Genomic DNA, 23,518 nt, shown 5'->3' with positions numbered 1-23,518 from the left:
TGAGTGCCCGGGGCTAGATCAATGCAAAAATCAATATCCCTGTTGGGTGTCATACCCGGCAGGTCTGAAGGAAATACCTCAGGAAACTCACGAACTACAGGCACAAAATCAATAGAAGGGACCTCAGCACTAGAATCACGAACATATGCCAAATAAGCCAAACACCCCTTCTCGACCATACGCCGAGCCTTCATATATGAAATAACACTACGGGTAGAATGACCAGGCGTCCCTCTCCACTCTAAACGAGGCAATCCCGGCAAGGCTAAGGTCACAGTCTTGGCATGACAGTCCAAGATAGTGTGGTAAGGTGATAACCAGTCCATCCCCAATATGACATCAAAATCAACCATATCCAAAAGTAACAAACCTACTCGAGTTTCAAGACCCCCAATCACAACTACACAAGAACGATCAACACGATTTACCATAATAGAATCACCCGTCGGTGTAGACACATAAACAGGAGCACTCAAAGAATCACTGTGATAACTGCATCGGAAGCCTCAGCCTCAGGCCTGGCTGGAAGAGCATAACATCGGTGCTGGGGCCCACCACTCTGAACTACATCTCTGGGACAGCCTGCTGCTGGCTGGCCTTCACCTCTAGCGGCCTGAGCTCTACCTCTAACACCTCTACCTCTACCTCTAGCACCTCTACCTCCACCTCTAGCTGGCTGGGCAGGATGTGGAACACTCGGTGCCTGAACCATGGCACGGGAACCCGGATGCTGAGAGCTGCTTGATGCTCGAGGACAAAATCTAGCAATGTGACCCATATCACCACAAGTATAACAAGTCCTCGGCTGCTGAGACTACTGACCCTGCCGACCTGAATGACCACCCCGAAAACTCTGAAGCGGCGGTGCACTGATAGGAGCTGGTGGTGCACTGTAGGACTGCTGATCAGAATGTTGCATGTGAGAACCACGACCACCTGAAGCACCGTGAGAAACCTGAAGTGCTGACTGAAAAGGCCTAGGAGGATGGCCTCTACCAAAGGAATCTCTGCCTCCAGACGAGGCGCCACTGAATCTGCCTGAATGACGAGGCCTCTTGTCAGACCCGTGACCACCTCCCTGCGATAAACCATCTCAACTCTCCTGGCCACATTGGCCGCCTTCTGAAAGGAAATATCACTCCCCGTCTCCTTAGCCATCTGAAGTCGAATAGGCTGAATGAGTCCCTCAATGAACCTCCTCAATCTCTCTCTCAGGGGGAAGTATAAGTAGAGCATGACGGGCCAAATCAATAAACCTGGTCTCGTACTGTAACAGTCATGGAACCCTACTGGAGATGCTCAAACTACCTCCGATAGATCTCTCTCTGAGTGACGGGAAGAAACTTCTCCAATAATAGCTGTGAAAACTGATCCCAAGTCAGAGCTGGTGACCCAACTGGTCTAGCCAAACAATAATCTCTCCACCAAGTCTTGGCAGATCCAGATAAGCGAAAAGTAGCAAAGTCGACCCCATTGGTCTCCACTATCCCTATGTTCCTGAGAACCTCGTGACAGCTGTCTAAATAATCCTGGGGATCCTCAGAAGATGTACCACCAAGAGTAGTAGTGAAGAGCTTGGTGAAACCTATCCAACCTCCACAAAGCCTCCGAAGACGTAGCTAATCCATCACCGGTCTGTGCGGCTGCTCGGCTGAAGAAGCGATACGTGACCTCGCCATTCGCCAAAGAACAAGAGTAGAAGTTTCAATTTAGCATTGAGAGAACAAAATCGCACGACAGGAAAGAATATATGTGAAGTTTTTTTCCTAACTCTGTAGCCTCTGGGGGATAAATACAGACGTCTCCGTACCGATCCCTCAGACTCTACTAAGCTTGTCGGTGAGTTGTGAGACCTATGTAACCTAGAGCTCTGATACCAACTTGTCACGACCCGGATTTCCCACCCTCGGGAGTTGTGATGGCGCCTACTAGTAAAAGCTAGGCAAGCCAACCAATTGAACTATTTACCTTATTTCCATTTTAAAATTCGTTAACAGTTATAAATCAATAGTTAATAATCAACAAAATTTAACAAGCGGAAGATTTAATTTCAAGTTTTAATAATACTGTTAATACCATTCCATAACAAATCTACCCAAGACTGGTGTCACAACTTCACAGACTGTCTAGGATTACTACAAATAAAAGTCTGAAAGAAATAATACAACACTGTTTCTGGAAATACAAGAAGGAAACAGGACTAATAGATAGAAGGAGACGCCAAGGCCTGTAGACACCTGCAGGGCTACCTTGGGTCGCCTGATGAACAAGAAGCAACAATCTCAATGCGGTCCGAAATCTACAGCACTGGGATCTGCACAAAAGAGTGCAGAGTGTAGTATCAGCACAACCGACCCCATGTGCTGGTAAGTGCCTAGCCTAACCTCGACGAAGAAGTGACGAGGCTAGGACCAGACTGCCAAATAAACCTGTGCCGTTAAATCATATACAGCGGAAAATGAAGCAGATAATTACAACTAAAGTTGGGCGGGGGAAACATGCTGCGGGGAGTAACAGGTAACAACAGAATAACAGTAGAAAATGTAAGGAACGCCTTAAATCAAATACCAGCAGAAGATAAGGAAATAAGAAACAAGTACACATGTAATACCGTTGCAGCGTGCAACCCGATCCCATTTCATATAATACCGTTGCAGGCGTGCAACCCGCTCCCATTTCATATTGTACCGTTGCAGACGTGCAACCCGCTCCCATTTCATATAATTACCGTTGCAGGCGTGCAACCCGCTCCCATTTCATATAATTACCGTTGCGGGCGTGCAACCCGCTCCCATTTCATATAATTACCGTTGCAGGCGTGTAATCCGCTCCCATTTCATATATTACCGTTGCAGGCATGCAACCCGCTCCCATTTCATATATTACCGTTGCAGGCGTGCAACCCGCTCCCATTTTATATATTATCGTTGCAGGCGTGCAACCCGCTCCCATTTCATATCTCAACACCAATCGTAAAAGAGTCTCAGCAAGGAAACAATAATATAACAACAACATCCCGGCAAGGGAACTATAATATAACAACAACATCCCGGCAAGGGAACAGTAATATAACACCAACATCCCGGCAAGGGAACAATAATGATAATCCTCATATGAAGCACGAATAAACCACAACAGAGTCATAATAATTACAATACAAGACTCACGGGCATGCTTGACACCGACGTATAGATACTCGTCACCATGCCTATACGTCATACTCCACAGCTAACACATAGCAATTAAGACACAACTCCTAATCCCTCAAGCTAAGGTTAGACCAAACACTTACCTCGATGCCACGAACACAATTCAAGCCTCAACTATCGCTTTACCTCTTGATTCCACTACCAACTCGCTCGTATCTAGCCACAAGTTACTTAATTATATCAATAAATGCTAAATGAAACAATTCTAATGCATGAAAATAAGTTTTCTAAAGTTTTTCCCAAAAAGTCAAAAATCGACCCCGGCCCCGCTTGGTCCAAACTCGAAATTCGGACCAAAACCCGATTACCCATTCACCCCCGAGCCCGGATAAATAATTTATTTTGGAATCCGACCTCAATTTGAGGTCTAAATCCCCAAATTTCAATATTCTTAGGTTTTTCCCAAAATTCCCAATTCCACCATGAAAACCCTAGATTCTAGGATGAAATCTAGTAAAAAGAAGTTAAGGAGTAAAGAAAATGAGTTAGAAATCACTTACTAATATTTTGGAGAAGAAAGTGTGTTTGGAAAATCGGCTCTTATGTTTTTTTGGGGTTCTGAAAAATAAAAAATAACTGAAAATCCCGTTTAAATATACCCATCTCAGACCCTCTGTGCGGACCGCATAAAATCGAGTGCGGCCGCGGAGCTCACAATGTTGACTGCAGTGACATGCTTTAGTATTTTGGCCATAACTTTCTCTACATATGTCCAAATTATGATTTCTTCAACTTTCTGAAAACTTGACACGAAGGGTTACAACTTTCGTTTTTGAATAATCTCAAAATTCCTTGTAGATCAAAAGATATAGGCTTCCGAAGCTAAACCAGTGAACCTGCAGATTCTTCCTCACCGCGGACCGCACAAAATCCTTTGCGGCTGCAACGACCCCTTCCGCAGTCGCACAAAGTCATTGCGGACCGCACAGGCGGGTTGAGAGATCTGCAACTTCTCTGAACCTGCAACAGCTATGTTTTTAAGTCTAAAACATCCCGGAACCTATCCGAAACTCACCCGAGCCCTCGGGACTTCAAACCAAATATGCATACTAACTTTAAAACATCGTATGGACCTACTCGTGCGATCACATCATCAAAATAACATGTAAAACCATGAATTAAACCTCAAAACTCATCATTTTCATCAAGAACACTTAAAGTTCGTAACTCTTCAACCGGAAGTCCATTTCACGTCAAATAAACTCCATTTTCTACCAAATTTCACAGTTATCATTTAAATACTATAACAAGTTTGTATCGGGCTTCGGAACCAAAATACGGGGCCGATACCAATGGTTTCAAACATTAATTCTTTTCTTCATTTCGTAGATAATTCAGCAAAACAATTTCTTTCAAAAATTGATTTCTAAGGCTTGGGACCTCGGAATTCATTTCCGGGCATACGCCCAAGTCCCATATTTTATTGCGGACCTCCCGGGATCGTCGGAACACAGATCCGGGTCCGTTTGCTAAAAATATTGACCAAAGTCAACCATAATCAAATTTTAACTCTAGAAATTTCTATTTCTCATATTTTCACATAGAAGGCTTTTCGGATATAGGTCCGGACCAGGCACGCAAGTCGAGGTGAGCTAAAAAGGAGGTTTTTAGGCCTCGGAACACTTAATTTGTTTCTACAGAAATTTAGCCATCTTTTTTATGTGAAGATAAAATCTGAACAAAACACCCTTAGAAATCCAGAAATATTCCAGCATGGGTGATCTAGCCCATATTATTTTCACAGCAAAAACAACTTCATACCCGAAAACTGGCTAGCCCGAGGTCTTTGTAGGCAAAACGTAAAAATAAATGGGCATGTGTATTAGCACAAGAGAGATAAACAAGAAAGCAAACCAAGTGTGTACGTATGGGTGATCAATTAAAGCAACATGCCACCACCTTCCTACGCTTTGTAACTATCGTAAATAACCACCTTTTCTAATAGTCATTGACATTGTTATTCATTCACATGCGCTAACTTCTTTTCATTTCGGTTCATTAAATTCTCCTTAAATATCCCTTTCGCTTATAACTAGATTTAGGCCATTCTTGGATTCTGAATTGTGTCACATTATAGGGTGAGCAATTCGAGGTGTCAATTTAATTCCCTTTTTTTTTTTCCTTCTTTTTTAACGTTGTTTAATGGCGGCGAAGAAGCTGTGTGATAGAATTTCTAAAGAATTAGCAGAGGAAGTGCAAAAATGGGGTTGCATGAAACAGACTGGTGTAAGCTTAAGGCATATGATGGATTTTGGGTCAACAGCTTCTCCTCGTAATTTGTTGATTTCTGCTCAGTTTCTTCATAAGGAGTTGCCTATTCGAATTGCTCGTAGAGCTATTGAGCTTGAAAATCTTCCTTATGGTTTGTCTTCTAAGCCTGCTGTTTTAAAGGTACCCCCATTTTCACCTTTCTTTTCTATTTAGCTAATTTATTATCTTGGTTTGCTCGAAAAAGTGCGATAAAATTTATTTTAACGACACCCAAAAGATGTGGGTTTGTATTCAATGAAGCGAGTGAGAATCATGAAAGATGAGGGTTCAAATCCCATCAGAAACAAAAAATGCCTAGGTGATTCTTTTCACGTCAGCATAAGCATTGGTGGACAGAGTTACTCGATACTTGTGTCGGCAGGAGGTATAAGTTGTTACCGTTATTCTTAAAAAATTCAATCAACAATGAATTTGTCCCAAAATTAGTTTGTAGTTGGTTATATAAGTTCTCTTTGGCAGAGTAACGCGTATAAGTTGGCTCGGACACTATTGTTAATTTGAAAAGGGAAGAATAATCAATGATGAATTAGTCCCAAATTAGTTGTTATTGGTTATATAAGTCCTCTGCGTAGCCAGAGTTAACTGGTACTTGTGCTGGTGGGATAGTGGAATCGTCGAGATGCGAGTAAGTAGACCTTGACACCACCCTTAATTTAAAAAAAAGGAGAATAATCAACTATGAATTAGTCCCAAATTAGTTATTGTTGGTTATATAAGCCTTGCGTGTCCGAGGATTTATCATAGTTAGATTCTTTTTATTGGTAAATCTAGTGTAACCCTCTTCCTTTTTTTTGGATTTGAAATGAGTTATGCTTTGTGAAGATCACGTGGTGGTGAAAGGCTATAGCAATGGTGGATTAAATTAAATTAATGCTATTATGTATGGTCAGGAGATAATGTATGTTTAGTTTTTAATTGTTTGAGTGTGATTTATGCTTTTGATTGTCTTGATGCAGGATAAAATATGTGGTTAAAGGACGATTCTTTAATATTTTATTTGATTACCATAATGGGTTTACTTCCTTTTCCTACTTTTAGATGTTTTAAGCTAGTCCATGTTATAAGAATATTTTATTTGATTACCATAATATTTTATTTGATTACCATAATATCATAGTTAGATTCTTTTTATTGGTAAATCTTTCTGTTTTATTCTAATAAATTTCTGCTATTAACAGTTGAACTTGTTTGTTCTTGCTTCTGTTAATGGTTCATTTGTTTCCATGTACTTAGTTATTCTGCTGTTCCTATAAGAGCTCATATACGCATTATCATCCTTTTGGCATAAACAATAGTTTGCTAGCTGATTTTTAGCCCCTGGTGTTTGATCAATCAATTTGCATCCCAAATTAGTTGGGTTGGCTATACGAATCGTATGTATCCCTTCCACTTTATCACACAGATTTCCAACGAATTCAATATTCAAAGGAGTTATCATAGGTAGCATAGTGAATAAAATACTTATGTTGGCCGTCAACCCCCTGCAACCCTCCTACTTTATCTTGGTTCTTTGCCACTGGATGCAGTCACCTGTTGTTTGATAATTTTACTAAATTGTTAAAATTCCATCACATTGTACATTACAAGTACTTACTTCTTTAATTCTTTTCGTTCTTTTAGGTCCGAGATTGGTATTTGGATTCCTTCCGTGACATGAGATCCTATCCAGAAATAAAGAATAAAAATGACGAGTTGGAATTTACACAAATGGTTAAGATGATTAAGGTCAGGCACAATAATGTCGTTCCTATGATGGCTTTGGGAGTCCAACAACTCAAGAAAGATTGGTCTAAAGTTGATTATGAGGATTTGAGAGAAATACACCAATTTCTTGATCGCTTTTACATGTCTAGAATTGGGATCCGCATGCTTATTGGTTAGCTCCATAACTTTCCATGCTTTATTCTTAAAATGATGATCTTTATCTTGTATAAGCTGATAGCTATAACAACTGTTTTTTCACTGCTGAATTTCTGTTAAACTCAGGGCAGCATGTGGCGTTACATGATCCTAATCCACCTCCCAATTGTGTGGGCTATATACATACAAAAATGTCTCCCCTGGAGGTTGCACGAACTGCCAGTGAGGATGCTCGGGGAATTTGCTTACGCGAATATGGAAGCGCTCCTGATGTTAACATTTATGGGGATCCTGATTTTACATTCCCGTATGTTATTTGCTCTTAAATCATTGACTTTATTCTTTGTTTCCCCTCAGATACTCTTTACTGTCTTTTACATATCTCTTGTTCTGTTGAGGTTCCAAAGGGCTATTGATATCCACATGCAGTTATGTCAAGTCCTGTTTCTTCGTTTATGATTCCATTTTTCCGTGCAGTTATGTGCCTACACATCTGCATATGATGGTCTTTGAGTTGGTAAAGAACTCCGTCCGTGCTGTACAAGAGCGGTTTATGGACTCAGACAAAGTTGCTCCTCCTGTTCGTATAATAGTTGCTGATGGTTTAGAGGATGTCACCATTAAGGCATGACCACTTTTTAATCTTATTTTTCTCCGCAAAAATTCCTTCTTACAGTCTAGTTAAGGACTTGTTCCTCTTTATTGTGTATTTTATTTGATTCGGAAAGTCTTCCTTCTGCAGAAGAGGTATGTTTTAGCTATTTTCTTCCACATTACTTAACAAGCATGGCTTGCGTTGATATAGGTTTCTGATGAAGGGGGTGGAATACCAAGAAGTGGACTTCCCAAAATATTTACTTATCTCTACAGTACTGCTAGGAATCCGCTGGACGAGCACTTCACAACAACTGACGTGGCTACTTCAAGCACGTTAGCTGGTTATGGGTATGGAATTCCAATAAGTCGTTTATATGCTCGCTACTTTGGAGGGGATTTGCAGATTATCTCCATGGAAGGCTATGGTATGTTATTTAAATCTCTCAACCTTGTTTGCACCAAAACCATTTTGATTGGTAGATAAACCAACAACACTATCTGATATCAGTGTGGGGGTTTGCTGTTAATAGCATCATGTTGTTACTAAATGAAGAAAGAGTCTGTAGGCAGGTCAATGTGATAATATTTGATATGATAAACAGATCCATACTTGTTGGTTATGTCTTAAAAAAATCTCAATTTCTGCTGATGTAAGGGCTCATTTGATGAGGATGGTGGTACAATCTCTCCAATCTTGGCGTCGCAAAGATTGTATAAACCTGTTAAATATCGGTATCCTTCTCCATTGAGGAGTACATGATCATCTATAAAAAGGGGTTTGTTAAAATAAAAGGGCACCCCGGTGCTCTAAGCTCCCGCTATGCGCAGTCTTACCCTGCATTTCTATAAGACGCTGTTTCCACGGCTCGAACCTGTGACCTCCTGGTCACTTGGCAGCAACTTTACCGGTTACGCCAAGGCTCCAAAAAAAAAAGGAGGGGGGGGGGGGGGTTGTAGATTGCTGATATTATCTTTTTGACCTTTGTTGTTGTTATTGCTTGTTTCTATTGTTCTCTTATCTTCCTGAGTCGAGGGTCTATCGGAAGCAACCTCTTCTCTACCTCCCAAGGGTAGGGTTAAGGTCTGTGTACCCACTACCCAGAGGCGGAGCTAGCCTTATAAGTGCGGGTTCGGCCGAACCTAGTCACTTTTGCTTAAACACTGTATTTATATTAAGAAATTCATTAAAGATGTACAAATATTTAATTGTGAACCCAATAACTAAGACGATCTATTTGTTCCGAGAAAAATTCAGAACCCATAAACTTTAAATCCTGGCTCTGCCTCTGCCACTACCACTACCCTCCCCAGATTCCACTAGTAGGACTCCATTGGGTTTGTTGTTGTTGGTAGTGCACAAAGCTTCGGCTATGGGCTGAATCATATTAGATCTATTGTACGCAGTCTTACGTGAACGTTATATTGTCAATGTCTGATGTGCACATATCTCTTGACCTTTTGCAGGTACAGATGCTTACCTTCATTTATCTCGGTTGGGAGATTCACAGGAGCCATTGTCTTGATATATGATATTGGGAGCTCAATCTTGTTTTGAAAAGTTGCTCTAGGTAGTAAATGATGTACTAATTGGCAAAGCCTCATTGTCAATAGATTATGATTCTCATTGTTCAATAATTAAGGCTTAAAACATACAAAATGCTCAGTTAAACTTGGCTCAGTTTGCAATTTGCATACTTGAATTATGTTATGTTCCTTTTACTTCATGAACTACAATTTTTTATTGTTCATTTTCTCTCTTCTCCTAAAATTAGTATAAATGGAGCACTTCTATCCAGGGGCAAAGCTGCACTTTCGTAAGGGTAGTCAGTTGACCACCTTTCGTCGAAATTACACTATATATATATATATATATATATATATGTAAAATATTAAGTTTTAGAGAAATATAACATATATTGAGCACTCTTTGTCGGGATCCTTTTTAATACTTATTTCAATAGTTTGAATACCCTTGGAGAAATTCCTGGCGCCACTGCTTCTATTTTAAGTGGATTTACATGGTGCAAATTGAATTAGTGGAGCCTGTGGATTTCAAATCAGTTCATTAAAGAAAAAAAAAAAAAAAACAGTATCAGCAGTGAAAAAGATTTTTGAATAGAATATGTATATTAATGCTACTTTAATAAAGATTAGTCTTAGAGTAAATAAATTTTTGGATGACACTCTGGGGTCATGGATCACATGTTAGTTATGCTAAGATTATAACCTTGGGTTGTTTGGTGATTAATAATGAATGGATTGTTATTCTAGAATTAATAATGAAAAATTATTAAACATGAATTGCTTACTCTAAAAGAGTATTATTATTTTCAAATAATTTAATATTTTATTTTATATAAGATAATACAAAAATTCTTACCTAACTAAAAGCTAATTAAATATTGTATAATCTATGGGATAATTTATGATGGATTAATTTTCTTATACTCTATCTGTCTTAAATTATCTGTCGTATTTCTCTTTTACAAGGTCTTCATTACTTAGAAGGTTTTTTTGACTAGTTTACACTTATGTCTTAAGATAATATTTGTTCACTTAATATTTATTTTATTATGTGCCCGTCTTCATAACAATTATTACTAAAAGTAAAATAAGAAAAAATAATTAATTTTATTTTAAACTTCTAAAATTATATTTAACATAATTATTTTTGAAAATTACGACCAATAATTTGGAACGGGGGTGTACTATTTATTGCAACACTTTCCATCATTAGTGAACACAAACCTCAAATTCTCAGATATAAAATAAAGATGTCATATTTACACGTGGCATCCCACTAGCCATAAAATATATACTCCATAATTTCTTTCTTCTTGCCTCCATTTCAATTCTTGAACTCTCTGTAATATGGAACTCCACTTAAACGACTACACCCTCCATTTTATTAAAAAATCCACACACTTACACTTACCAAAATTCCCACACTACCTCCGCCGCCGTCTCCGACGGCAGAGTCCGACCCGCATCGCCACCGTGAGAGTTTCAGCGTCAGCTGAAGCACTGGTGGCGACACCGGAACAACCCGGTGGGAAAATGGTAGTGGAATTAGTGGGTGCTTTTAATGAGCTAACTGAAAGAATGGACAATAAAGTTCTTTCAACGAGCTCTTCAAGATTGTTATTTAAAGCTCTAAAGCTTTGTATTCCTATTCTTCAGTCTTTGCCTCTTGCACCTGACGGCCGAGCTCCGCTCTCTAGAGCTTTGTCTGTTGCTGTTATTTTAGCTGATCTACAGGTAGGTCCCACATACTCTGAGCTTTATCAATGGTAGTTTTCTTGGAACCAATTTTTATGTCTTGTTGTATAATATATATATTTATAATAGTACTTTACTAGCAGCCAAAAAATATCGGAACAAACGACGCTGTTGCAGATAGGTTTGACTGCATCTGACTCATTAAAGTTACTAACTTTAACTATAATAAGTTAGTAACCATACTAAGTTACATGCTGTAAAGTCACAAAGCTATTTTTTTTGTTACATTTGAAGTAACCTAATAATAGTAAAGTTACAAACTTTATCCATTATAATGCTCACTATAATAGTACAGTTACAAAGGCTTACTATAACAGTAAGTTTACAAACTTTAGTCATTGTGATGACAAAAACCATGTGATATTGCTATTATAGTGAGTAAAGTTTTGTGACTTTGCTGTTACAGTGGGTACACATTTCATTGAATTTTGTGTGACAAAAAATAGTTTTGTGACTTTATTGTTATAGTGAGTAAAATGCAGTTGCTTTAATATGAAAAAGTGTAAGATAGTTTGTTGTTCACAAGTTGGAAAGTGGGATTGTTCCCACATCGGAAGAGAGAAGGCCTTTTTGGAGCCTTTTAAGCACTTGTCCCTTTTATGTCTTTGATTTAGGATACATACTTTTAAGTGTGTGCAATTAAGTACACTATATATTTATATATTATATAATCAAAGACTTGGACTTGGAAATTGGACCGGGTCGGATCCTAAAGTTAATTATTTTATTTGTGACAGAAAAATCAAATTTATTTGAATTTTAAATTCAAAATTCGAATAAATAGTTATGTCTGTTATGAAAGGGTCCAACCAAATATGTCTGTTTGTGAAACAAGACATCTTTTCTGAAAGGGTCTGTTTGTTGCCTATAAATACACAATAATTTCCAACGAAGTGGTATAGAAAATATTGCAGGCTTTGTTGTATCCTGAAGAGAATCGTTTTGTATTTCCCTAAATTAGTATACAGGCGATAACTCTTTAAAGACAGTCGATTTTCACGCCTCAAAGCCAATTTTGTTTATTATTTTCTAACAAAAAGTAGTTTTGTGACTTTAATGTATAGAGGGCAAAGTCCAGTGCCCATACATGAAATAAACATGACATTTACACCATGATTAGTTAATTAACTTTACGAATTGAGATTAGGGCGAATAAATAAAAGCTATTTTGCGGCGGGGGGGGGGGGGGGGGGGGGGGGTAAGTTTAGCTAATAGAATTAATTTTATGAAGAAGAGATGAAGAAAGGGAGCTAGAGTAGAGTAAACGGAAATTACCTCCAAAGATTCTACCTTTACTTAATGTATGGAACAAACAGAAATTTTTTATGATTTAACAGTCATTTTATCCATAGTTGTCTTAAAAATGACTTGTATATAGGAAAAGGGAAACAACACATTTTTGCATATTTGCCATCCATAGTTGATTTTTTTGATAAGGATTTGCCATCCATAGTTGATTGATTGGTTGATTTGAAGTTTATGCTCCTTAAGCTTATATATTACATTGTTTGGATGTGTTGCCAAAATTCTGGTAATGTCAGGGTGGATGGGGGAATGTTTCCAAAGTTTTTATTAAACCTTTTTGTTGTTAAAGTAGATGGTTTGAAGAGTGACGATCTAATCGGATAATAATGCTGGAGTAGATGCTTATATTCAAACTTGATTTTCTCACCAATTTTCGAATCACTACCTGGGGAATTCAGAAGCCAAAGCATGAAAATTTTGACCCCTTGTCGGAAGCTTGCTATTGGTCCCTCTGTGTGTGTGTGTGTGTGTGTATGTGCGTGTGCATGCTCAGCTTAAGTGAAAGCTAAGAGGTATCTGCCATTTGTTACAGATGGATGCTGAAGTTATATCAACTGGGCTACTAAGAGAAGTTCTAGAGGCAGGTGCTATATCAATTTATGATGTTAGAGACCGGATTGGTACGAGTACTGCTCATTTATTGCATGAAAGCTTGCGTGTGAAGCATATGTCGTTAAAGGTAGAAGTATTGGATGATGATAGTGCCACCGCATTAAGGAAATTTTGTCTGACCTACTATGATGTTAGAGCATTAGTATTAGACCTTGCTATCAAGCTTGATATGATGAGACACTTCGATTATCTACCTAGGTACCGGCAGCAGATGATATCACTTGAGGTTATGAAACTACATGCTCCTCTAGCACATGCTATCGGGACTAACCTATTATCTCTTGAATTGGAGGATCTGTCTTTTCGATACTTGTTTCCTTACTCATATCTTTATCTTGATGCGTGGTTGAGAAGTCACGAGAGTGGAAATAAGCCTCTGATAGACATTTGCAAGGAACAGCTGCTTCAGTCCCTTAAATCCGATCCGCTATTAATGCAAATGGTGAGCAAGATATCTGTTGAGGGTCGTTATAAAAGTCGTTACAGCACCATGAAGAAGCTCTTGAGAGATGGTCGCAAGCTTGATGAGGTGAATGACATCTTAGGTTTACGAGTTGTTTTGACTCCTCTCTCTGCTGGAGTAGACGAAATGGAAATTGGAGAAAAGGCTTGCTATAGGGCGCGTGAAGTTGTCCTATCTTTGTGGAAAGAGATACCAAGTCGGTCAAAAGACTATATCTTAAGGCCTAAGGCTAATGGGTATAAGAGTTTACACATGGCTGTTGATACCAGTGAACGTGACCGGACCAGACCGCTAATGGAAATTCAAATACGAACAGCAGAGATGGATATACTGGCCGCTGGAGGGACAGCATCCCATGCTTTGTACAAGGGTGGTGTTACCGATCCTGAAGAGGTAAACATCAAGAGACAAATATTTGATCCCATTTCATAATGCCAGTATAGTTTAAATATAAAGAACCTGTAATTGGAAATGTCATCAAAACTGGATTCAGGAATAACTATTCTTGTTACATATTGCAATAACCGTAATCTTTGTTATCAAATCATACACAGGCGAAGCATCTGAAGGCAATCATGATGGCTGCAGCGGAGTTTGCAGCATTGCGTCTTAAAGATCTTCCTTCGGGAAATCCCAAAGGTCTGGAAACTGACAAGAGAGGTAGGGTGTTCCGTCTTCTTGACAAGAATGGAGATGGTAAACTCAGCATTGACGAACTTATGGAAGTGATGGAAGAGCTTGGAGCACCTGGAGATGATGCACGGGAGATGATGCAACTTCTTGATTCAAACAGTGACGGTTTTCTGAGCTCAGATGAATTTGATTTGTTTCAGGATCAGGTATGTGAACTAACGTAAGGTTATTTAAACTTTTTTGGGATCGAGGCGTAGTTGTTGTTGGGAAAGATTAAATGTGGAAGTAGTACTTACATTGACAAAAGTTTCGCCTAATTTCTCTACATTCTAATTCTGAAAGAAATTAGTTTCATAAAATTCGTTCTCACAGTGGAGGGCAAATTAATATGACGACTATCATGTATCTTCGGAAAGAATGACCAGCTGAACATTTGGCTTTTGGACTAGATCATTACCTAGAATTGTTAGCTACAGAATATGTCACAGCTGAATATAGGTAGTTTTACATTTATGATAATTGATCTGATTCTGGATCATCGAGGGGTAATATTCATTCATCGAATTTACATGCTAAACGGTTATCGCTCTACGGTACTGAATCCTGTGTTATTGCAAAGTAATGAGTTTTCTTAACTACAAAGTATAAATATGGAATTTCTTTCGACCCATTGTTCTCTCAACGTTTCAACACAGTCCTAGTTTTTGATTATTCACTTTATGACCGTTAAGTAAGAGAGTTTTTGCAGTTGCATGATATATTAGCAAGTTTCTAAGCAAATTAATTCTCTAACATGTTCACTTCTGACATCAATATTAATGTCGTTTCAGATTGAGTTTATCCGGAATATAGAAGATAGAGATGATCAATACCAAACCTTGTTAAATGAAAAGCTGCAAATGGCAAATGAAACTGGTTTGATTCAAGTGTACAGTAAAGAGCAAGGTGATACTTTGTAACAAATTTTAGTACATTTTGTAAAATATGTGTTCTTTGTATGTATTTATATATTGAGGAGGTTCTGCCCTATACAGGTAAAAGATATTGAATCCCTCTGTATAAAGTTATTTGACCATGGTCTATATCAAATATATGTAAAAGAAATTGACTCAGTCTGTATTTAGTTATTTGTGCACGGTCTCAATCAAATACATCTGTATGTGCAATACATATCTTTTCTGTGTTGCAACACACTTCTTTTCTGTTGTAAATAGTGTTTTATCAACAGAATGTGCACATAAGTAGAGCGGATCCAGTATTTAAACTTGATGAGTTTGACCTTTAATGTTTTAGCACTGAATTGTCGTGCTTTTGAAAATTTCTATGGCGTACTGACTCATTCTTTAGGCTAGTATTTGGATCCCGGAACAACGTTTCTAAGGTTTCCAACTATGTTGTTTCGACTCTTCAAAAATATCGTTGCATGCATGTCGATCCTCCAAACGGGTGGCTCGACTATAAGGCCAGTAAAGCAATCGCTTGGGGCCCAACTTTTTGGGGGCCCCATTTTTTCCTTAAAGATGTATTGTATATGTATTATTTTAAAATGTGTGTACATTAAAATATAAAAAGATTTTTTTGAGTGAAAGTATAACAACTTTAATGTGAAGATTGTTGTAATAATTAGAAAATGGAATAACGTTTAATAAATTGTTTCCTTACATGGGTAGGGTAGTTAATTTTTTTTTCTTTCTTTTTTTGCCTCATATCCTAACAACTAATATGGGCCCACATTATTATTTATATATTTACCTTTTTCATTCTCTCTTTCACTATTCTTATTCTCAATATTGAAAAGTCTAACTTACCCCGGCTTACAAGTAGTCTTCTTCAAAGCATTACAACAAGCAATTATATATTGAAGCAAATCAACACTTTTCGATATCATTATATCAACTTATCTTGCTCTATAGTTTCTTACCCTTTGATTTCTGTTACTAGCTATTCGTTACTTTATTTCCATACTGCATTGAATTGATTGTCCTTATCTGACCTCTTTTTTGCCATGCTTTCTCTTGAGTCGGGGGTCTTTCGCAAACAACATCTCTACCTCCCAAGGTAGAGGTAAGGTCGCGTACTCTCTACCTCCCCCCCCCCCCCCCCTACTTTGTGAGTTTTCGTTGTGTATGTTGTTGTATATCAACTTATCAAATTCTTAGGCCGGTTTTATTATTCTACCTTTATTTTATACTTTTTCATTGAAAATTTGTCATTGATACTTAGGGCCTCTCTTTGAAATTTGGCTTTAGGCCCCCAATCTTGTTGAGACGGCTTGCTCCAAAAGTAGTACACTTTGGAGGATCCGACACGAATGCAATAACATTTTTGGAAAGTTCAAGCCACATCGATTTCCACTACTGAGACAAGCTGTCATGTACTCCAACTCAGAGATTGTTTAAATTTAGAAGGGATAGGAGGAACGCCTTGACTCTGCATGAATCGTTAAGTTTCCTTAAATGCAACTAGGTTTCAAATTATTTTTCTTTATAGTGTTTAGGAACATTAAAAAGAAAAACCAAATACATGTACATGATGTAAAGTCATAATAAAGAATACAGGGAGATTTTTAAAAATAGCCAGATTTACGACTGGTCGTTCAAAAATAGCCCAATTTCAAAAGTAATCGAAATTTAGCCACTTTTTATGGAAAGATAAATCTGAGCGAAAACACTGTTCAAAACCCAGAAAATACTCCAGTATATTATGCTGGAGTTCCAGCATAAGTATGCATGAACTCCAACATATTATACTGGAGTTCCAGGATAAGTATGCTGGAACTCCAGCATAATATGATGGAGTTCCAGCATAAGTACACTAGAAGTCCAGCATAATATACTGGAGTTCCAGCAAGTATAATTGTCCAGTATAATATACTGGAGTTTGGAGCACAAGTGCTCCAGTCTCCAGTATATTATACTGGAGCCAGCAAAGTATACCGGTCCAGCATAATATGCTGGAGTTCATACACAGGTGCACCGAACTCCAGTATATTATGCTGGACCGGTCTCTGTTGCAGCAAAACGGTGGCTATTTTTCATTGACTTTGTAAACGCTGGCTATTTTTGATTGACCAGTCCGAAAACTAGCTATACCGTGAAATTCATGATCCAATTCAATTGGATGCCCGTACAAAGAAAAAAGTCCACCACGCATATAACAATTAATAATAGTGTATAGTAGACAAGGAGGCAAAAAACAAAAAGTATGATATCTTATCGAGGACATGACCCTTGATAGGAGGGTTTAAAGGTCGAGAATTAGGGTAAAGGGTTAGTAGATAATTGAGCGTTTTTCTTTTCTTTTCCCAATACCAGTAGTATTAGTATTACTATTTTATCTTTCTTTTCCCAATACCAGTAGTATTAGTATTAGTATTGTATCTTTCTTATTCTTAGATTGCTATTATTACCTGCTGTTTGATTGCAATTTCTTAATATCTTGCTGGTGTTACTGCTTGTTGTAACTGCTTCCTTTAATCTTTTCTTGAGCCGAGTGTATTGGTACCAGTCTCTCTGCCCTCCCAGCCCTCCCATAATAGGGGTAAGGTCTGTATACACACGATCCTTCCCAGACCTTACTTGTGGAAATTTACCGGGCTTTTTGTTGTTGTTGTTGTTATATAATAGACAGTAAGGCAAAAAGCAAAAAGTATTAAGTAAAGACATGATGTTTTCTAAGTAAATTATTTTGCTATATAAATGTGCAAAATGACAGCTACTTCGGACCAACTATAATTTCTTACAACAGCTGTTGTATGAGCATTACAAAAAGACATATATTTATAGTTGCATCTCATTTGCAGTCTTGTACTTTACTACTCTCAACTCTTGAGGTAAATTCTTTGTTCCCGGATAATAAAGAATGGACTTGACCATTCGCAACAGTTCCAACTTTCATAATTTGGTGGGCAAGAGCTCTTCACTTTGCTGGACACCCAATTCATTTGATAACCTATTGCACAACTGTGGAACAAAAAAATGTTTTGATCAGTGTTTGAAGTTTAAAGACCAGAGACGAATCCAGGATCTAGAGTCGGTCAATTTAGAATGAGTATGATGTCAATTTAAGCACAAGGTAGTTGTAGTATAATGGTGACTATTCCCGCCTGTCACGTGGGTGACCCGGGTTCGATCCCCAGCAACGGCTTTTATTTTTCCACTTGTGGGAATATACTGGGCTATTATTGTTGTTGTTATAATGTTATTGTGTGTATACATTATAAACTTTTAATGTACATATAGTTCGAGCTGAAAGCAATGAGTTTTATAGCCTGTTTGGCCAAGCTTTAAAAATAAGCTTATTTTGAGAAACGCTTTTACTCAAAAGGTGCTTTTCTTTGGTGATGAGCAATTCGTGTTTGACTAATTAGTTTGAAAAGCACTTTTGAGCAACAAATAATGTTTGGCCAAACTTTTAAAAAGTGCTTCTAAGTGTATTTTCTCAAAAGTGTTTTTCAAAAAGTGCTTTTGGCTAAAAGCTACTTTTTTCTGCTTCTCCAAAACTGTTTTTGCTTTTGCTCAAAAACATTTCTTCTAAAAGCTTGGTCAAACACTTCAACTATGAAAAAAAAGTGCTTTTGGCCACACAAGCTATTAGTTGAATCTGCAGAACTCGTCCTGGATCCACCTCTGATTGTTACCTAAGTTGCTCCGACATGGTAGTTTAGGTGCCGTACCCGTGTCGACACAACACTAGTATGGATATGGGTATGGGATCCGTACAGGATCTGGTCAAACAATTTTGGGTACTTTGACCGCGACGGACGGAAAATTTGAGACGAGATACAAATTGATTCCCGAAATCAGAACCAACACTAGGATAAATTTTAGCATACCTTATCTAGGAAATCAATCCTTTACTTATCTACAACTTGAGAATAAAAAAGAAATCCACATTTTACAAGCTATATATAAGTATTCCACAAAATTTCTCATAATTTAGATATATTTTTATATTTTTTGAATTATTTTTAGTAGGATCCTCGCACCCGTATCCGTACTAGGATCCGTATCCCTGAATCTTAGAATTTACGTCACGAAGGATCTGACCTCTAGATCCGCACCCATGTCGGACACCCGCACCCATGTCAAAGCAACTTATACTGTTACAATGTAGATGAGGGTGTAGAGACATACCTCTCTATATACCGTAGAATCCCCTGAAGATTTTTGTAACTCTACAACATACAAGGATGTGCTAATCTCAAAAACCTGCAAATGATAGAATTATTAAATGTTCTTTGTAGTATTATTCTTGAATCACAAGGGAAATTAAACATCTCAAATGTGACTTACCTCTGCTACTATAGAAAGACTGGCTTGAGTTTTTTGAACTTTGTGTTCTAGCAATACTTTCAACTACAATAGACATAAACCAAATATATTCTTAACTTGTGTATCTGAAAATTTACTTGTTATATGGACATTATAATACAAAATTACAAACTTATGAACATATATCATATATTCATAGGTACTAACCTTTCCAGGTTTTTTCTGGACTTGAAATCCCATTTGCACTGCTAAATGTTCAATCCTCTCTAGCAATTCTTTTGGAGAGAGATTAGATGTGAATCTGATCTTCCTCTCAGAGGCATCCTACAGTAATTCCAAGTCAGTCGACGAACTTTTATTGATCAATCGTTGCATGATTCGAAGAAATTAAAGTTAAGAACTTACTTCATTTTCAAAAAATCCAGAAAGATCAAAACATGAGGACATCCCAATTAGCTGAAAGGCATTATTGATAACAGAAGGTGATTCTGGATCTCTTTCTGTGTCAAGTGGCTGTGCCAATGATAAAGGAAACCAATTAGTCATAAATCATGACATTGTTAAAGATACAATTAAGTAAACAAAAAATATCATCTTTAACGTCTCACAGCCTTGGCGTAACTGGTAAAGTTGTTGCCATGTGACCAGGAGGTCAAGTTCGAGCCGTAGAAACAACCTCTTACAGAAATGCACAGGGTAAGGCTGCGTACAATAGACCTTTGTGGTCCGACTCTTCCGTGGACCCCGTGCATAGCGGGAGCTTATTGCACCGGGCTGCCCTTTTTAATGTTTCACGGCCACTCATTATTTAAAAAAAAATTCCAGGTGCTTGGCTAGAGTAAAGGTATCTAGCTGGCACGTACCATCTCTAATAGGTTAAACTTTTAAATGAGATGATCACACAATTCAACAGACGAGCCGAAGGCCTATCGAAAATATGTGTGTTAACCGGGTGGGCCGTGCCGGGCCGTGCCAGTATTATTTGGACCCGTACGGGTTTGGTTCCGGGCCGGTTCCGGGCTTGCTCTTAACGGGTTTAACGGGTTCGGGTTAATCCGGGTAAAAAATGAACCGTACGGGTTACGGGTTGAGGGGGCCGGGCCGGGCCGGGTTTAGTATTTTTTTTTTTTTTTTTTAATATTTAGTATAACTACTGTAAGTTATATTAGTACTTTGTATTAATATAAAGAATACAAGAAAGATGGGGAAAAATTGCACTTATAAATTGCAAGTGCTACATTTATTTCAAAATTACAAAATTAAAGTTTGCATTTAAAAAGTAAATTAACAAAAAATAGTAAAACTAAATTTTTATGCATAATAAATTAATAATACTTCAAATTAATCTAACAAACTAAAACATTAAGCATAAATACGTCTAATAATTTAAAATAACACAAATTGTCTTAAAATCTTAAAATAACACATATATAGCATATTTTAAAAATAATACGTTACCATCATATTCTATGATTTTAACATTTATAGTTTTATACCCTAAATATATACACNATTCGAGCGGCTTTAGCGGGTCCGGTTAACCGGTAAAAAATAATAAACGGTTCAACCCCCTCTACCCCTCCTACCCAGCCCACCCGGCCCCTTATGAACCGGGCCGGTCCGTTCCGGGTCAACCCGGCCCGTTAGACACCTTTAATCGAAAATAGCCTCTCTTCCTTCAAGGTAGGGGTAAGTTCTGCCTACATACTACCCTCTCTCGAGTCTCGACCCCACTTGTAGGATTACACGGATTTGTTGTTGTTATTGTGCACAATTCAAGAGACATAAGTATAATGAAAGACATGAACAAATTATTCAAAGGTCAAAGTTCATACTGCTTCATGTACTGTCAACACTTCATCATCTGAGGATGCATGATCATCTTCAAAATCTTCCTCTTCATCAGGATTTGCAGGAGTATAATCTTGTTTGAACCATTCATCCTCTTTAATCTCTGCCATTTTTATGCGAGTATGCGGATTTGGATCAAGAATCCTCTTTATAAGATTCTTTGCTCCTTGAGATAACCATTTTGGTATTGGCGCATCCCCCTTGAAAATCTAATTCACATCCCTAAAAATAAGATTAAAAACTTCGATACCAAAGAGCCATATGTAAAACATGGAGCAAGACACGCGCGAGCAAAAACTAACCTTTTGATAAAGAACTGCAAGATTTCTATCATCAAATGGTAAAAAACCAGTGAGAATGACATATAAGATGACACCACATGACCATGTATCTGATGTCGCGCCATCATATCCTCTGTTAGATAGAATTTCAGGAGCAACGTAGTTGGGACTACCACATGTTGTATGCAATAAGCCATCATCCTATATATGAGCAAGAAAGGCAACTAAAGCTTAATGAAGAACATGCATGTATATAAGGAATATAACTTATGAACATCACAGTGTAGTAAAATCTTTTCTTATCAATGCAATTAAATATATGTTGCTCGGATCCTTCAAAAATGTTATTGCATCATTGTCGGATCCTCCAAAAATGAATTACTTTTGGAGGATCCGACACACACCCTGCGGCATTTTTAAAGGATCCGAGCACTATAGAATTTAACCTGCTATAAAAGGTTACTTGTTTTACTTTTCACGTTACTAATTCCACTTGTTATGAAATACATGGACCTGATAGTGTAAAAAAAGTTACGCTATTAGAGTATAGAAGTTAAACTCGTATGTAAGGAGTGACTCATCTAATAGTCATGAGTTAAGTTCCATACCCTTAAATGTTGAGGTAATGCACTTAGCCCAAAATCTGTTATTTTTATGTTCCTATCTGCATCAATGAGGACATTCTCTAGCTGCATTCCAGAAACAAATATGAATATACTATCTTCTCGTGAGAATAGTTCAATAAAGAAACATTGAATTACAAAATAAAAAAGAAAACAACAGCAACAACCCAGTGATGTCTCACAAGTGGGGTCTGGGGAGGGTAGTGTGTACGAAGACCTTACCCCTACCTTGAAAGGGTAGAGAGGCTGTTTCCGATAGACCCTCGGCTCAAGAACAAAATAAAAAAGAAAAATTGCAGTTATTCATATTTGTTTGGAATTAGCCGAGGTGCGCCCAAGCTGATCCCGACACCACAGTTATATAAAAAAAAAAAGAATTGCAATTGTATGACATTACCTTGAGGTCTCTATGGAAAACACCTTTGTCATGGCAATAACTAACACCATCAATTAATTGTTGAAAGAGTTTTCTGCCCTGTGTTTCTGCTAGTTTTCCTTTAGAAGCCTATGAATGAGGATTTACGTAGATAGTTAATTATCAAGAACTGAATGCAAAAGCACCAGTTTATGGCAAAAATTACTTACAATTCTGTCAAATAATTCACCACCATTTACATATTCCAGCACCATGTAAATCTTGGTTTTGCTTGCTAAGACCTGTTTATATATGTAATTCGATGTCAGAAATGCACCATTTGGATTTTCAATTTATATGCTAAAAGCTTATCACCTTAAGGCAGTATTAAAAGAGATATTTACAATTTAAATACAATTTCTCTTCCACCTTTTTTTTGTTGTGTTAATTTTTATCTAATGGTGACGTAAATATTTAGATAATCAAGTCACTTAGAGACTAACTGTATATAAGTGTTTACATTAAGTATATTTTGGTAAATTAAAAAATCGGATGAATAATATGTTTGAACCATTAAATTAGATGAAGTAATCCATAGCTCGTCTTAATTAATGTGTTTGCAATTAAATATTTTTATGTATTTTTAATGGATTTTTTAATATAAATATAGGGTCTAAGCAAAAGCTACTGAGTTTGGTCGAACATGTATCTATCTCATACTCTAGCTCTGCCTCAGACAGGGTGTAGATAAAACTATTTTTACATTGTCATTTAATGAAACTTTTAATTCTTTTTTTCTTCTTTTTTTTCTTCTCAAATTGCAGTCGATGTCACAATTAATAATACTGCCGAAAAGCCGTTGGGCCTTCTATAATTGAGTGGCCTAATTTTTATATATATATATAT

General features: G+C 37.5%; 3 protein-coding genes across 3 annotated transcripts in view; 2 read left to right on the top strand and 1 right to left on the bottom strand.

Annotated features, from left to right (window-relative positions):
* LOC109235703 (pyruvate dehydrogenase (acetyl-transferring) kinase, mitochondrial-like) lies at positions 5,115-9,685 on the top strand. Its single transcript, XM_019401910.1, has 6 exons — positions 5,115-5,600; positions 7,101-7,356; positions 7,467-7,647; positions 7,818-7,965; positions 8,146-8,362; positions 9,402-9,685. The coding sequence occupies exons 1-6, from the start codon at positions 5,352-5,354 to the stop codon at positions 9,458-9,460; spliced, it is 1,110 nt and encodes a 369-aa protein (XP_019257455.1). The 5' UTR covers positions 5,115-5,351; the 3' UTR covers positions 9,461-9,685.
* LOC109235702 (probable GTP diphosphokinase CRSH, chloroplastic) lies at positions 10,776-15,399 on the top strand. Its single transcript, XM_019401909.1, has 4 exons — positions 10,776-11,195; positions 13,054-13,989; positions 14,151-14,435; positions 15,060-15,399. The coding sequence occupies exons 1-4, from the start codon at positions 10,809-10,811 to the stop codon at positions 15,186-15,188; spliced, it is 1,737 nt and encodes a 578-aa protein (XP_019257454.1). The 5' UTR covers positions 10,776-10,808; the 3' UTR covers positions 15,189-15,399.
* The window catches only part of LOC109235701 (CBL-interacting serine/threonine-protein kinase 1-like), an 8,383-nt gene continuing 2,745 nt past the window's right edge, over positions 17,881-23,518 (bottom strand). The window contains exons 3-12 of the mRNA XM_019401908.1: positions 22,843-22,914; positions 22,655-22,762; positions 22,243-22,323; positions 21,656-21,835; positions 21,338-21,562; positions 19,908-20,015; positions 19,710-19,826; positions 19,524-19,586; positions 19,365-19,439; positions 17,881-18,191 (exon numbers count right to left, since the gene is read on the bottom strand). Of these exons, the coding sequence (XP_019257453.1) occupies positions 18,123-18,191; positions 19,365-19,439; positions 19,524-19,586; positions 19,710-19,826; positions 19,908-20,015; positions 21,338-21,562; positions 21,656-21,835; positions 22,243-22,323; positions 22,655-22,762; positions 22,843-22,914 (1,098 nt within the window). The 3' untranslated portion in view covers positions 17,881-18,122. The remainder of the gene's footprint in view (positions 18,192-19,364; positions 19,440-19,523; positions 19,587-19,709; positions 19,827-19,907; positions 20,016-21,337; positions 21,563-21,655; positions 21,836-22,242; positions 22,324-22,654; positions 22,763-22,842; positions 22,915-23,518) is intronic.

The sequence above is a fragment of the Nicotiana attenuata genome, chromosome 12 (genome assembly GCF_001879085.1).
Source record: "Nicotiana attenuata strain UT chromosome 12, NIATTr2, whole genome shotgun sequence".
In the NCBI taxonomy this organism is placed as follows: domain Eukaryota; kingdom Viridiplantae; phylum Streptophyta; class Magnoliopsida; order Solanales; family Solanaceae; genus Nicotiana; species Nicotiana attenuata.
This window is presented reverse-complemented; position numbering and strand designations above follow the sequence as displayed.

Coding starts and splice junctions, on each gene's coding strand:
- LOC109235703 (XM_019401910.1), top strand. CDS start 5,352: ATGGCGGCGAAGAAGCTGTGTGATAGAATTTCTAAAGAATTAGCAGAG. Junction 7,648..7,817: donor GATCCTGATTTTACATTCCC/GTATGTTATTTG, acceptor TTTTCCGTGCAG/TTATGTGCCTACACATCTGC. Junction 8,363..9,401: donor TATCTCCATGGAAGGCTATG/GTATGTTATTTA, acceptor GACCTTTTGCAG/GTACAGATGCTTACCTTCAT.
- LOC109235702 (XM_019401909.1), top strand. CDS start 10,809: ATGGAACTCCACTTAAACGACTACACCCTCCATTTTATTAAAAAATCC. Junction 13,990..14,150: donor GTGTTACCGATCCTGAAGAG/GTAAACATCAAG, acceptor AATCATACACAG/GCGAAGCATCTGAAGGCAAT. Junction 14,436..15,059: donor TTGATTTGTTTCAGGATCAG/GTATGTGAACTA, acceptor ATGTCGTTTCAG/ATTGAGTTTATCCGGAATAT.